Here is a 15,923-nt window from a genome sequence, read left to right as displayed (position 1 = left end):
GTAAGATGAGATAGTGAATAAAGAGAGATCACTATTATGAAACACATCTTATAGTCACTGTATATTCTAAACAGTTCCTAGTCAATTGAGTCGTCCGCTAATAAGGATAAGGATCGCTCGAGATTGAGACTAGCATTTGTGATGCCAAGTACCACGTTTCATTGGTAATGGACATGGAGATGTTCAAAGCATGCAAATGGATATTCATATGATGAATGATCGAACTACTCTATTTGGACTTTCCAAGTGGTTATTATTATTTGAGTGGATAAGTCCGCGGTTTTGGTTGTACACCATTAGTCCTTACTACTTGAAACATCATTGAGACTCTATATGCTAGTACTGTACTTTGACTCATTTACCAAATATATGGGGTCATCAGATGTTGGGATTGGGTACAGTAACAACACATATAGGAGTCGATGCTTTGTTGTCAAGGATCCACCACACGCTTGCGAGTGTGGATATCCTTTGCGATCTGAGGAGATATTAGTGTGACAAATCTATGGCCAGAGTACTCGATGTGATTTAGGTTACTTGGTTTCCTAGTAGCACATGCGATGTCACTATTTGATCTTCAAGATGTGTTGCATAGTTATCGAATCTCAAATGACTCTCGATGTACCAATGGTTGTTGATTCGATCGGGATATATGGATGAAGGGACTGTACTGTACGCTAACCAAAACTTACTGGTTCTTGCAGGCACTATCAGTGATACCTAGGGAATCATGGGGCGATGTTGCTAGACGCTCTTACCATGATTTGATGGGTAAGTCGGAAATTGTTGTTCCGAGTCACAAGGAGTTGTGAGCCCACGGCTAGCTGTATCCCTGAACCATTGAGGGTCACACAAGTAATGGATTACTAAACCCCGTTGAGATAGTTAAATTTAAAGAGTTAAATTTATTGAAAGAGAAGTTGGACTTCTTAACTAAAGGGAGTGAAATTTCCTAAAATGACATATGGATGGGCATTTTTGGAAATCACTGAATTCGGATTCAGAAAAATTATCTTGACTTTAAAAGATGCAGAAATGGTTTCTGTGCACATTGGTGAAATCAGTTTATCAATCGGAGTCATGATGAATTTTATATTAATTTCTATAATAACAGCTTGACTTGTTGGGCTTAAGTTATGGATTATGGGCCCTAAGGAGTTAGAGTCCTAATATAATTATAACTTAATCTAGTCTAGAAATTATCTATAAATATAGGTGTAGTGTTCGAAAATTGCATGCGTTACATCCTTGAAATTTTCGAAAAAACACTTATAATATTCTAAGGGAATTTTGAATTCTCTATTCTCCTTTTTGAGAAAATTCGGTCTGTGATTTTTTTGAAAAATCACTTTCTGAATTAACAGATCAAATCTGTTTATTCTTTACGATAAATATCTGATTGATTTCTAGTGCAATCAATCAGAGGGTTTCTGTTTTCTATTCGTGGACCTAATTCCGTAGATTGATCGAGCAAGTCATCGGTTCCCGGGATTTACAAGAAGAGCAGATTAAATTCTGTTGGAGTCCATAATCAAGCCTTAGCTTGAAGAGGTAAAAATATTTAATTGTGAATTTATATTTTTACTTGCAAGATTTTAATCGTTAGGATTTGATACCCACGATATGGAATCGTTCCATATCGAAAAATAAAATTTTTAAAACTTCCGCTGCTCCGGATATCACATCCGTGTAATCAGAGAACGCGTGTTCCAACAGTTTGGATGTTAGTCAATCTAACCATGTTCATATGTGAGGAATGAATAATTTTAATTCTTTGAAATTCAAATGTAAGCATGTTAGCAAATGTTCAAAATTTTAGAAACTCTCTTGATTGGCTTTTTCGAATGTTTGTGTGTTGTGTTGACTGGTGGACTGGTTTGGTGATTTAGGGGCTACCACGGGTGATATTTAGTTCACGTGGTAGCTTCTAGGATGGTTGTGAAGTGGGTTCGTAGGTTTGTTAAGCGGGTATTCGAAACTTGAGGTAATGGGGCTCGGTTTTCTGATAGTGGTTGTGGGCTGCCTTTGAGGTAGATTTAAGGGGGATCAAGGTGAGTTGTAGGAGCTGAAAATTTAGTTTGAATGTTGATCTTTGATGCTAAGATCGTGGCTAGAGGAGGGAGGGACAAATTGATAGGTTTTGGGATTGATACGAAGAAGAAGGCATGAGCAGGTTTCTGGAATAGGTGGGGCTGTCCAGAAACGTGGGTCTAAGGTGGGATTAAAACAGAATTTGACTAGGGGCTCAGGTTTGGTATTGGGTTGAGATGTTAAGAAATCATCGGTCCAAGCGGAAATGAATTCGGTTAAGTATAAGAGGAGTTGTCGACTATGGATTTGAGAGGTGTAGAATTTTGTATTCTAGGCTTGCTGTCCGGAGACGGTTGTTTAAAACTGGGTTGGAATCAGAATTTTGCCTCCCTTACCAATCACAGGGCAAGATGAGTTTAGGAGACATCCTGACTTCGTTGCAGCATAATGCACTGCATCCATGATCATGATCGAAACCACAGGGTCACAATCAAGGATCTAAGTTCATAGTTACAGTTACAGTTACAAATTCAGATTCAGTTTACGCAGTTTCATTGATTATACATGACTTAGCCATGCATATGTTTCATTCTTGTTCTCTCATTCATTTTTAAGTTTAGTTACTTGTTCAAAGTAAGGGCACAAAACAAAGGTATTTTTAGTATCAGCTATTTTTCATCTGCATGTGCTTGTATTTACGTAGTACTCTTTATCCCCCCCCCCCCCCCCCTATTCTTGCTGGGTCTTTTAGACTCAACCCACTTCTTCCTAATTTCAGGTGAGGTGCATTTCCTTGAGATCGAGGGGCAAGACTATCGAGTGGACTGCGATGCGGGCACAGCACATCCCTCCGACCTATGCTCGCCTTCCGCCTAGTTATTAGAATTTCTATGTTATGGATCATTTATTTTGCAATTGTCAAATGCATATGTATTATTTCGATAGCATCGTTTATGGGCATGTAAATATCAGATTTCTAATCTCGTGGATATTTGATATGTCAAACCTTTGTCTTGGGCCTCGTTCTTGTCTCGGCCTAGTTCCTTGTGTCGTCAGTCATCTATTTCTGATATTTTATTTATGTTGCTGTCTGAGACAGGTTGGTTGTAATATAAATAGAGAAGTCATGCCGAAAATTTTAATAAAATTTTTTTAATATTTTTGAAAATACGTATTTTATTTAGTTTAATTTAAAAGTTGAGTCAGGGTCGTTTCATCCTAGCAGTCAATTTCGACTCAGTCTACTCTCTACAAGATGAATTTGTTTTTATAGTCTTCTGAAATCTTGAGGCATCTGGACTCGAGGGTTTTCTATCTTCTTCTATCGATTTCTACATTCCAGAATTACTGAGAATCTATGAAAATAATACTATAGAATCTGATGGAAAAATTAAAATGACTATTGAAGACCAGACCTTGATACTAGATGAAGAATACCTTTCTGGGCTTTTCATGCTGCCAACTAACGGTATCACTAGTTTCTCTGGTATTTCAGCAACAGACGTTGAAGAAATGAAACTGAACTTCTCCGCAACAAAAAATCCAGTTAAGGTCTCCGGTGCAAAGATGTAATTGAAAGTGGAATATCAACTACTAATTGAAATAGTGGCTAGGTGCTTGTTGGTGGTATCCCTATCAACTGGACATCTATCCTCTTTAAAACCATTACTACTGCTGCGGTCACAAAGGGTAAACAGTCGATGTGCTTCGCCATTCCACTTAGCCCAATGCTGGAAAATTGTGGTATACTACTAGGTGAACTCAAACCATCAACCGAAACATCAACTTCGATATCGTGTCTTCCATAAAATCCAAGAACCAACCAAAGAAGTGAGAAATGAGCAAAAATTCTGAATCTCGGGTGACCTATTTATCGGCAGAGTTCGGAACTTCTGATCACTAGTTCGGAACGTCCGATAACTGTATGTACGTACGTGTCACCAGCATCTCAACACCTCACTTTTGAGGGCCCGTTCCTGATTAGTATTTAATGATCATGCAATCATGATTAATTAATGTAAACAGCGAAAACAAGTTAAAATTTTGCTTTCGGGCCTACCAAAAATTCAGCATGACCTCCCCGTAAATCGAACATACTAGGGAAATTAAAAACTCAGACAGCAATACAAAGCTCGAAAATAATGTCCAATTCGACAACACACAAACCTACAGCCACACTGGCCAGGACTAAACACATGCAAGCCGGCAAGGCTAAACACATCAACAAGCAAATCCTAAACGTCGTAAAAATATCAATACAGATACACGGGGCATCTCCCCGGCAAATAAAAAACTCCAATAATAATATATAATATCTGGGAACTCACAATGACTCAATACCCTCCCTGGGCTCCACTGGCAGATGCACCACCAGAGCCAACAGAACCACCTGTATTACCTGCCATGGCAATAACAACAAAACCACAGTAGTCCCGAGGGACAGGGGTCAAACCCCAGTACGAAGATCAAATAAATTACAGCAAAATAAATGATAAGTAAAACAACTAATGCAATGCAAGTGAATGGTACCAAGGAACATCGGATATCAAAATCTGGATCCAAAGAGTAATATCTAATATGTGGCAACCTGTGCTAGGGGGACAGTTTCAAACAATGCGCGGCCTTGCATCAGTACGCGTCAAGGGGGACAGTCTGCAGAATTGCGCGGCCCTTACGCCAGCATCAGAGGTGAGAGTCAAAAAGCCAACGACTCTGATGTCTAAACAACTCATCAAAGAGTGGATAACAATCTCAGAAATAAGAGGACAATGGCTCAATATGAATGCAATGCATCATTTATCACAATCATCATATAAAACATATAAGCAAGCCAATACCTCAAATAGCAAATAGGCATTTTACATATCCTCATAAAAGCTGTAAGATAGCGATCAATCCGTACCTTAATTGCCAAATAATTACCAGAGTAATTCTTACAAACTTGGTGCAAATCCTAATTACTCCAAACCTGAGGCAATTACCATTTCCATCAATCCTAACATATAATTCAACTTCCAAACAATTTAAATATTCAATCCAAGGGTCGAAAATGCCCAAATCTCAATTCTGAATTTTTTCGAAAATACTAATAATTCAAGAATTAATATATACTAATTCTAAGGCATTCCAAGACCCAAACATTCAATAATATAACACTATAATTCGAAAATCCCTAAATATATAATCTGAATTTTTGAAATAAATTCCAGAAAAATGGGAAATTCGATCGATACCTCCAATCGGCTCAAATATAGCACCTACAACCAACAAATAATCATATATCAATTATTTGGATTCGAATTCAACCAAAAATTCTCAAATTCAAACCCTAACTCGAAATATACCTCAAGGTTTTGAATTCAAGGTCCAAACAACTCACACAACCTTTCTCCTAGCTCAGGCGGCGGTCGGACGGTGGCTAGGAGCGGCGAAGGCGACGGCTGGTGCGATGGGTTTTCGGAAAGTGCGAGAAAAGCTTACAAAATTGGTACTAAAAGAAAGCTCTCGTCGCAAGGATTCCGGAACTACGCTCGAAATAATTTTTGGAGCAACGACAGAGGAGTTACTGCCAAAACAAAAAACGAAAATGGAAGAAAAAAAAAAGAGAAGAACGATAGGCCGAGAGAGAGAGAAATGAGAGGAGAGAGGAAAGTGATGCTATGATATATTTACGTGTATGTGTGTGTTTCTTTATTTAATTGAGTCCAAACTTGACCCGGTCAATTTAATTCCAACTCATGTGTGCCATAAAATTAAATATGTATTTTAATATCGTCTATACACTGATATTTTCTAATACATATTTTTAACACACGATTTAATTATTTGGCTTAATTATTTCAATTCATCACTTTAAAATAATTATTAACAAATCTAGCCAAATAATAGGATAATTAGCATCGGGTCCTTACAATTCTCCCCCACTAAAAAAAGATTTCGTCCTCGAAATCGAACACACACACAAAGCAAACATACAGAGTGGTTTAAACATCTACCACTGATAATACATAGGATAATCAGAGTACATGGAATAATTCACTGTATTCTCAAACAAGTGAGGCCATTCTTGACGCATCTTTGCCTCGATTTTCCATGTAGCTTCTTCTGTCCCATGTCTACTCCACTGAACCATAACCAAAGGAATGGTCTTGTTCCAAAGTTGCTTCTCTCTACGATCAAGGATCTTCATTGGGTACTCAACATAGCTAAGGGAACTGTCCAACTCTACCTCCTCGGCCCTCAAGATATGAGATGGATCTGGCTCATACTTCCGCAACATCGACACATGAAACACATCATGTATCGCAGACAAACTCTGCGGCAAGTCCAAGCCATAAGCCAAAATACCAATCTTCTCAACAATCACATACGGACCAATATAGCGAGGAGCTAGCTTCCCTTTACACCCAAATCTCATAGTACCACGAAACGGTGAAACTTTCAGGAAAACATAATCACCAACCTGAAATTCTAAAGGTCTACACCTCTTGTTTGCATAACTAGCTTGGCGATCTTGGGCTGCTTTCATTCTTTTACTGATCAAGACAACTTTGTCCTTCATCTCCTGAACGAATTCAGACATAGCCAATTGTCGTTCTCCTACTTCTTCCCATCAAGTTGGAGATCTGCACTTTCTGCCATACAAGGCTTCAAAAGGTGCCATTCCAATCGAAGTATGAAAACTGTTATTATAGGAGAATTCAACCAAAGATAACGATTCTTGCCAACTGCCACTGAAATCCATCACCACGGCTCTCAACATGTCTTCCAAAGTTTGGATGGTTCTCTTTGACTGACCATCTGTCTGTGGGTGATAGGCAGTGCTCATCGCTAACTTTGAACCCAAGGCTGATTGCAAACTAGCCCAAAATTTAGAAGTAAATCTTGGATCACGATCAGATACTATGGTTACTGGCACACAATGCAATCTCACCACATTATCAATGTACAATTTATCCATTTTCTTATAAGGGCAAGTACGATCATACGGAATAAAATGGGCTGATTTCGACAGTCTATCAACAATCACCCAAATAGCATCACAACCATGCACATATCGAGGTAGGTGTGTCATGAAATCCATAGCAATGTGCTCCCAATTCCACTGTGGCACTTCCAGACTATGTAACATACTGCCAAGTCTCATCCTCTCAGCTTTAACCTGTTGGCAAGTCAAACATCTAGCTACAAATTTTGAAATTTCCTTTTTCATACCTTCCCACCAAAACTGGGATCGCAAGGCATGATACACCTTCCTATTTCCTGGGTGAACACTGTGTCGACTACAATGTGCTTCTCGTAAGATAGCTTCTTTCAAGTCTATCAAATTTGGAATCACAAGTCTTCCTTTGAAATGCAAACTTCCATCTGAAGTGACATCAAACTTGTCTGACTGTCCTGTTTGAGACAATTCTTTCAACTTTTGAATATAAGGATCAGTCCTTTGCGCTGTTTTGATGTCAGAAACTATCTGTGGTTCAACTTGAATAGATGAAACTATAACGTAGTCACCACTAGGTTGGTAAGTCCAACCTGAAGTCCCCAAGTGCTCATGGACTTTCGAGATTGTAAGAGATGTTAACATTGCATTCTGAACTTTTCAGCGAAGAGCATCTGCAACTAGATTCATCTTACCGGGTTGATACTGAATATCACAATCAAAGTCCTTAAGCAATTCCATCCAGCGACGTTGTCTCATGTTCAGATCAGATTGTGTGAAAATATACTTAAGACTTTTGTGATCAGAATATATCACAAACTGTTCTCCGTACAGATAATGACGCCATGTTTTCAATGCAAAGACAATGGCACCCAACTCTAAATCAAGAACTGGATATCGAGTTTCATTAGGTTTCAACTGACGTTATTCATAAGCAATCACTCGCTCATGCTGCATCAAAACACATCCAAGTCCATTCAAAGAGGCATCTTTACAAACAACAAACCCACCTGAGCCCGAAGGTAAAGCTAAAACAGGGGCTGTGGTTAACTTTTCTTTCAAATTCTGAAAACTAGTTTCACACTCTCTAGTCCAAACAAAACGTCGATCTTTCTGTGTCAGTTGTGTCATAGGCTTCGCTATCTTCAAAAATCCTTTGATAAATCGCCTGTAATATCCAGCCAATCCCAAGAAACTATGAATCTCAGAAAAATTCTTGGGTGTTGTCCAATTAAGAACAACATCAATCTTACTGGTATCAACAGACACTCCTTGAGCTGATATTACATGTCCCAAAAATACAACTCTGTCTAACCAGAACTCACACACTTTGAAAAATTGGCGTACAACTGTGCAGTTCTGAGATTTTGAAGAACTAACCTTAAATGATCTCGATGCTCCTTCAACGATTTTGAATAGATCAGAATGTCATCAATGAAAACGATAACAAATCTGTCTATAAATTCTCGTAATATACGGTTCATCAAATCCATAAAAACCGCTGGAGCATTCGTTAACCCAAATGGCATGACAAGGAATTCATAGTGACCATATCGTGTCTGAAACGCTGTCTTTGGAATATCTTCTTCAAGGACTCGAAGCTGATGGTAACCAGAACGAAGATCAATTTTTGAGTACACAGACGTACATTGCAACTGATCAAACAGATCGTCAATGCGTGGCAATGGGTATTTATTCTTCACTGTAGTCTGATTTAATTAACGGTAATCAACACACATCCTCATCGATCCATCTTTCTTTTTCACAAACGGTATAGGAGCTCCCCATGGCGACATACTTGGTCTGATGTAACCTTTCTCCAGGAGATCCTGCAGCTGTTCTTTTAATTCTTTCAATTCTGCTGGAGCTAATCGATAAGGTGCTTTGGAAACTGGATTTGCTCCTGGCATCAAATAAATACTAAAATCTATTTCCCTTTGAGGCGGAAAGCCTGGAATATCTTCGGGAAATACGTCAGGAAATTCCTCAACCACTGGAATATCTGAAACCTTTAATCCCTTATCTTGAGTAGCATATACTGCATAGATCAAATACCCTTCATTCCTAGCAGACAATAATCCAAACATCTGCATGTCTGACACTAAAGGAATACGGGATCGTGAATCATCACCATAAAAATTCCATTTACCACCAACATACGGTCGGAATCTTACTACTCCATGAAAACAATCAACAGTAGCTCGGTAGTTGCTTAAAGTATCCATTCCGATAATACAGTCAAAATCAAACATAGACAACTTAATCAAGTTGGTTATCATAATACTTTCATCGAAACGGATCACACAGTTTACCACTATCTCACGCGATCTCAAACACACACCGGCAGGGGTAGACACAGACACTGGATTAATAAATAAGGTAGTAGCAATATCATGCTCAACAATAAATGCAGCAGATAGAAATGAATGAGATGCTCCTGTGCCTATCAATATACGAGCAGGATGATCAAGGATAAAACATATACCTGCTATAACCCTTCCAGGTGCGTCCTGAGCCTGGTCGTGAGTCAGTGCATGAACTCTAGCCTGCTGAGGCCCTGGAAACTGCTGCTGAGAAGGACCTCTGGGTTGGGAGAAACTGGGTTGCGGCGCAAACTGAGGAGTGAAAGGTCTAGGAGCTGGAGCTCAAGGAAACTGGCTAAACTGAGAAAACTGGTGATGTTGTCCTCCCCCACTAGGACAAACCCTTTGCATAATGTCCTGGTTGGCCACAAGTACGACAAACTCCCTGAACTCCCACACACTGATCGGATGGATGCCTTCCTCCACACCTATTGCAAGACTCTCTAAAAACCCATGAAGATCCCCCACCACGAGAACTACCAGAACTAGAGGAAGTGCTAAATGACTTCTTCTTGAATTGCTTTCCCTTAGGATTAAATCTTTGCGGCCTAGGTTGCTGAAATGATTGCTGGGGTGCAAAAGAGGTGTTTGCTGAAAATTGTGCAGTTCCAATTGGTGCTTGCATCGTATACTGCGGTCGACCCCTTCTTAACCCTGCTTCTTGTCTAATGGCTTTGTCAACCGCATCAACATAATCAACTGGGTTGCTGGCCAAGACCAAGGAGTAAAGATTCTGATTCAGTCCTTCCATAAACTTTTCAAGTTTAGCTCCATCTTTAGAAGCAATGTGCGGTACATAAGTGAACAATGAAGACAGCTTCCTAGCATACTCTGCAGCACTCAAATCACCTTGAACCAGATTGAAAAACTCAGATGTTTTCTCAGCCACAAAAGAAGGTGGAGCATATTCTTGTCGGAACTTGGAGCAGAAAACATCCCAAGTAACAGGTCTACCAGCCTCAAAAAGAGCTGTTCGCATAGCCTCTCACCAACGTTCAGCAGTATCTTTCAATTGTAGAACCACCATTGTTACCCTTCGTTCAGAATTATAGTGCACCAACCCGAACAGGTTGTTCATGGCTCTCAACCAAGATTCAGCTTTTTCACTGCCTTCATCTCCACTGAAGTTAGGTGGATTCAATCTTTGAAACCTAGCAACCACCAACTCCATTTCATCCACTTGATTGCCCAACTGGTCCACTTCAGCATCAATATCGTTTATTGCATTTCTTGCAGGACGACCGCGTTTCCCACGTAAGACTCCATCAAGACCAACCTCATTCTGAGCACCATATTCTTGGACAACATTCTTTCCTTTTCCACCTCGAAGTCTAGGGGCCATCTAAATAAATCCAAGGCAAATATTTAGGCAAAAGATAGTACAAGATGATAACGTAATTCTAGGCAAATGAGCTTAACTAAAATTCAAAGCCTAGTTAACTACTAACTCTAAAGCAAATCATTCAAGTAACAAATAACAGATAAGAAAGTATTCAAACAAATACGCAATCATCTTTTTTCGTGTCTAGACTCAAGTGTACTAGACTCTTTTTCGAGCATATCCCAGTTTATGCTCCGATACCAAATGTGAGGCCCGTTCCTGATTAGTATTTAATGATCATGCAATTATGATTAATTAATGTAAACAGCAAAAATGAGTTAAAATTTTGCTTTCCGGCATACCAAAAATTCGGCATGACCTCCCCGTTAATCGAACATACCAGGAAAATCAAAAACTCAGACAGCAATACAATACTCGAAAATAGTGTCCAATTCGACAACACACAAACCTACAGCCGCACTGGCCAGGACTAAACACATGCAAGCCGGCAAGGCTAAACACATCAACAAGCAAATCCCAAACGTCGTAAAAATATCAATACAGATACACGGGGCATCTTCCCAGCAAATAAAAGACTCCAACAATAATATATAATATTTGGGAACTCACAACGACTCAATACCCTCCCTGGGCTCCACTGGCAGATGCACCACCAGAGGCAACAGAACCACATGTATTACCTGCCATGACAATAACAACAAAACCACAGCAGTTCCAAGGGACAGGGGTCAAACCCCAGTACGAAGATCAAATAAATTACAGCAAAATAAATTATATGTAAAACAACTAATGCAATTCAAGTGAATGGTACCAAGGAACATCGGATATCAAAATCTGGATCCAAAGAGTAATAACTAATATGTGGCCACCTGTGCTAGGGGGACAGTTTCAAACACTGCGCGGCCCTGCATTAGCACGCGTCAAGGGGGACAGTCTGCAGAACTGTGTGGCCCTTACGCTAGCATCTGAGGTGAGAGTCAAAACGCCAACGACTCTGATGTGTAAACAACTCATCAAAGAGTGGATAACAATCTCAGAAATAAGAGGACAATGACTCAATATGAATGCAATGCATCATTCATCACAATCATCATATAAAACATATAAGAAAGCCAATACCTCAAATAACAAATAGGCATTTTACATATCCTCATAATAACTGTAAGATAGCGATCAATCCGTACCTTAATTGCCAAATAATTACCAGAGTAATTCTTACAAACTTGGTGCAAATCCTAATTACTCCAAACCTGAGGCAATTACCATTTCCATCAATCCTAACATATAATTCAACTTCCAAACAATTTAAATATTCAATCCTAGGGTCGAAAATGCCCAAATCTCAATTCTGAATTTTTCCGAAAACACTAATAATTCCAGAATTAATATATACTAATTATAAGGCATCCAAGACCCAAACATTCAATAATTCAACACTATAATTCGAAAATCCCTAAATATATAATCTGAATTTTCGAAATAAATTCCAGAAAAATGGGAAATTCGATCGATACCTCCAATCGGCTCAAATATAGCACCTACAACCAACAAATAATCATATATCAATTATTTGGATTCGAATTCAACCAAAAATTCCCAAATTCAAACTCTAACTCGAAATATACTTCAAGGTTTCGAATTCAAGGTCCAAACAACTCACACAACCTTCCTCCTAGCTCAGGCGACGGTCGGACGACGGCTAGGGGCGGCGAAAGCGGCGGCTGGTGCGATGGGTTTTCAGAAAGTGCAAGAAAAGCTTACAAAATTGGTACTAAAAGAAAGCTATCGTCGCAAGGATTCCGGAACTACGCTCGGAATAATTTTTGGAGCAACGACGGAGGAGTTATCGCCAAAACAAGAAACGAAAATGGAAGAAAAGAAAAGAAAAGAACGATCGGCTGAGAGAGAGAGAAATGAGAGGAGAGAGGAAAGTGATGCTATGATATATTTACGTGTATGTGTTTGTTTTTCTATTTAATTGAGTCTAAATTTGACCCGGTTAATTTAATTTCAACTCATGTGTGTCATAAAATTAAATATGTATTTTAATACCGTCTATACACCGATATTTTCTAATACATATTTTTAACACACGATTTAATTTTTTGGCTTAATTATTTTAATTCATCACTTTAAAATAATTATTAACAAATCTAGCCAAATAATAGGGTAATTAGCATCGGGTCCTTACATCACTGACCACCTAAGTTCAGATGGTTTGATCCCTTAGTTCGGATCCTCTGAACCCCTAGTTCGGATTGTCGAACTCTTACGTGTCACCACCCTCTTGACAGCTCAAACTCTACATTACCCAAATCTCTTTGGAATGTCCGATCTCAAGTTCGGAGTGTCCGATGCATCTCTTACAAGTTTGGCATCCGATCAGTTCGAATCTTCCGAACCCTATTTCAGATTGTCTGATCCCTTCGGAGGTCCCATGTTTATTTTCTTATTTATGAACTCTTTACCCACTTGATTTGCTCAAAATATGTCCCTTAATAATTATGTTTAATATTTTAATGGCTTACATGGTGCTCGGGTCACTACAGGATATGAGACAGAGCCGTACGTAGAACGTGGCTATGGATGGAATTAAGAACTGAAACTTGGATATTAGAATTGATAACAAGGTGGCGAATTGTGGACCTGAGGTGTTATTCAACTGGTCGAGTCAACAAGTTGGTTGAGGGCTCTGACGTGTGCTTGGAGTCTTGAATTGGCAATTAAAATGATTTTGGACGAGTTTGGAGCTCCTGAGTTGGTTGGAGCCAAGAAGAAATGATAAGACACATCAGTAAAGAGCAGTTAATAAATAATTTGAGAGAACCACCGATTAGATTTTGTTTAATTTTTTCTGTGAAATTCTTACTGCTTTATCCAAAGAATGATCTGTGCTCTCTGAAAGGTTGTGCCATAAATCTTATTTCCTAAGTGCAATTGTTTTTGTCAAAGTTTCACTACAATGTGAACACTTGAGTCTCTTTTATATATCGAACAATGCTACAAGTACAACCAATTTTGTACAACAAATCTTACAACAAAATGCAAAAATTAAATATATCAAAATCTCACGATAAATTGAATACAAAATATTGCGATAAAATAATAAATATCACGATATAATTGTTATAAATATCGTTGTATACGATATTTGTTGTACCTTTAACATTATCCTTATATATCACTGGGTGTGAACAAGCACTCGCTCTTTGCTTATTTTCTCCTTCGACAGTTAAATTATTAAATTGAAAAAAAGGTAGTAGTAAGTATTCTTCCATATTTATACACCTGCCCTCCATATTGAAATTCTTATTTTTTTTAATGGTGATGGAATTCATAGATAGTAGATATCAATCTGACTAATATATTAGTTTGCAAATCATGTTAATCTGATAAATTAATGTAATAGGCAAAACTTGTATATGATAACTCGCTGAAAAATTATTGATTGGGAGAATCGAACATGTGATTATTGATCAAATATTCATCTATTTCATCAGTTTGGAGTAGGGGTGATTTTTCGGTATACCGTACTAAAATTGGTATGAAAAAAATTCATACCGATACCGATAGTGAAATTTTGAAATTTTGGTATGGAAAAAATTCATATTGATAACATATAGATACCGAAAAAAATTTGTTATACCAAAAAATATGTCTGTATATCAAAAAAAATTCGATATTTTGGTCCGTTATGACAACCTTAATTCGGACACTCATGATGAGTATTTTTTTCAAATTAATCTTACTCCATCATTCGTTGCCTCTTTCCCCCCTGTACACTATCATGTAATATATTGATGGAGTGGATTTATATAATAGCAAATTGTCAATATTGATGGAGTGGATTTATATAATAGCAAATTGTCAATTAAATGAATATATGGATATGGAGCGTTAGATAAGAAGAAAAGATTGTAATATAAAATATTTTAGTAAAGAGCAGATGTCAAGTGGCACAAGGAATGACGTAGATAAGCATGACGAAGCAGTGGCACGTAATCAGCAGAGCTTAAAGGAAACTACTAGGCCACGCACCTCAAACCATGTTACTTTCCCACTCCTCTTCGCGGGTTAAAGATTTTATATTGAAAATGAGAATACAATATAGATATTTAATTTAAGAATTATGTCTAGTCATGTGTGCGTGGATCCGGATCCCAGTGATGCGCGTGGGACTCTGTTTCTTCATGAATTTCCTTGATGTTTCCTTGAATTTGTCTAGTAATATTATAGCCTTGTTTGTACCAATCAAAACTACTACTTAATTCCTTCTTGCTAATGCTATATATATATATATAAAGTAGGATGGGATTTTATTTTATTGTCAATCGATCGATTAGTAATATAGATGTGGGGTGTTGGTGGCAGCGAACGGGTGATGGAGGAGCTGATTCAAGGTCGGCACTATGCACATCAACTAAGAGACATGCTCCGATATCATGATGATAGCTCTTGCGCCACCTCTAATTTGGTCGATAAAATCCTCCACTCCTTCACTCACTCCCTTTCCATACTCCAACTACCACTCAAATCACCCACAACACCCATGCATAAAGATCATCGGAGGAGAGGATGTTATAAGAGAAGGTACGTACGTACGTACATAATATATATATTTAATTAATTTAATTGTCTTCTGTTAATATATAAATGGTTCAGGAAAACTTCGGAAATAGTGATTAAAGAAACCACTAGCTTGGTTGAAGACGGTCACGCGTGGAGGAAATATGGTCAAAAGGTGATACTCCATGCCAAGAATCCCAGGTCATTAATATATCCATGGTTAATTATTAATAACCAGTTAACCATATATATATATATATATATATATATATATATATATATATTTGTACGTACAAAATGATTGATTATAATTGCATTAATTGGCAGCTAGAAATTACTACAGATGCACTCACAAGTTTGATCAGGGATGCCAAGCTACAAAACAAGTAGAGAAAATAGAAGACGACCCATTTCCCCTATTCAAGACAACATACCTTGGTCATCATACCTGCTCAGTACGTACCCATCAAATTATAATGGATCCAGCTGCTCAATATTCTAATTCCATCAATATTTTGAGTTTCGAATATTCTGCAGTACCCATCAAACAAGAAACATTAACCGGTACTAACTCAGAAGCATCATCTTCTTCATCCATTAATGTACTTGATCATCTGAGATGCATTAATAATGACAATATTAATCTCATCAGTACTGCAATTGATGTGTATTCTTCATGTGC

The 15,923-nt window shown here is 38.1% G+C and overlaps 1 protein-coding gene across 1 annotated transcript; it reads left to right on the top strand.

Annotated features, from left to right (window-relative positions):
* Positions 1–14,994: 14,994 nt before the first annotated feature.
* LOC140892783 (WRKY DNA-binding transcription factor 70-like) lies at positions 14,995–15,704 on the top strand. The gene is made up of 3 exons (XM_073301778.1): positions 14,995–15,265; positions 15,338–15,416; positions 15,569–15,704. Exons 1-3 carry the CDS (start codon positions 15,027–15,029, stop codon positions 15,629–15,631), a joined length of 381 nt encoding a protein of 126 aa, XP_073157879.1. The 5' UTR covers positions 14,995–15,026; the 3' UTR covers positions 15,632–15,704.
* Positions 15,705–15,923: the final 219 nt, after the last annotated feature.

The sequence above is a fragment of the Henckelia pumila genome, chromosome 3 (assembly GCF_033568475.1).
Source record: "Henckelia pumila isolate YLH828 chromosome 3, ASM3356847v2, whole genome shotgun sequence".
NCBI classification, from domain to species: Eukaryota; Viridiplantae; Streptophyta; class Magnoliopsida; order Lamiales; family Gesneriaceae; genus Henckelia; species Henckelia pumila.
The sequence above is the reverse complement of the archived record's forward strand: the minus strand, read 5'-3'. Positions and strand labels throughout refer to the sequence as shown.

Bases quoted from the DNA above. Each gene is read 5' to 3' on its own strand.
- LOC140892783 (XM_073301778.1), top strand. From the start codon at position 15,027: ATGTGGGGTGTTGGTGGCAGCGAACGGGTGATGGAGGAGCTGATTCAA. The intron at 15,266-15,337 runs GTACGTACGTAC...TAAATGGTTCAG, and splicing joins AGAGGATGTTATAAGAGAAG to GAAAACTTCGGAAATAGTGA. The intron at 15,417-15,568 runs GTGATACTCCAT...ATTAATTGGCAG, and splicing joins GGAGGAAATATGGTCAAAAG to CTAGAAATTACTACAGATGC.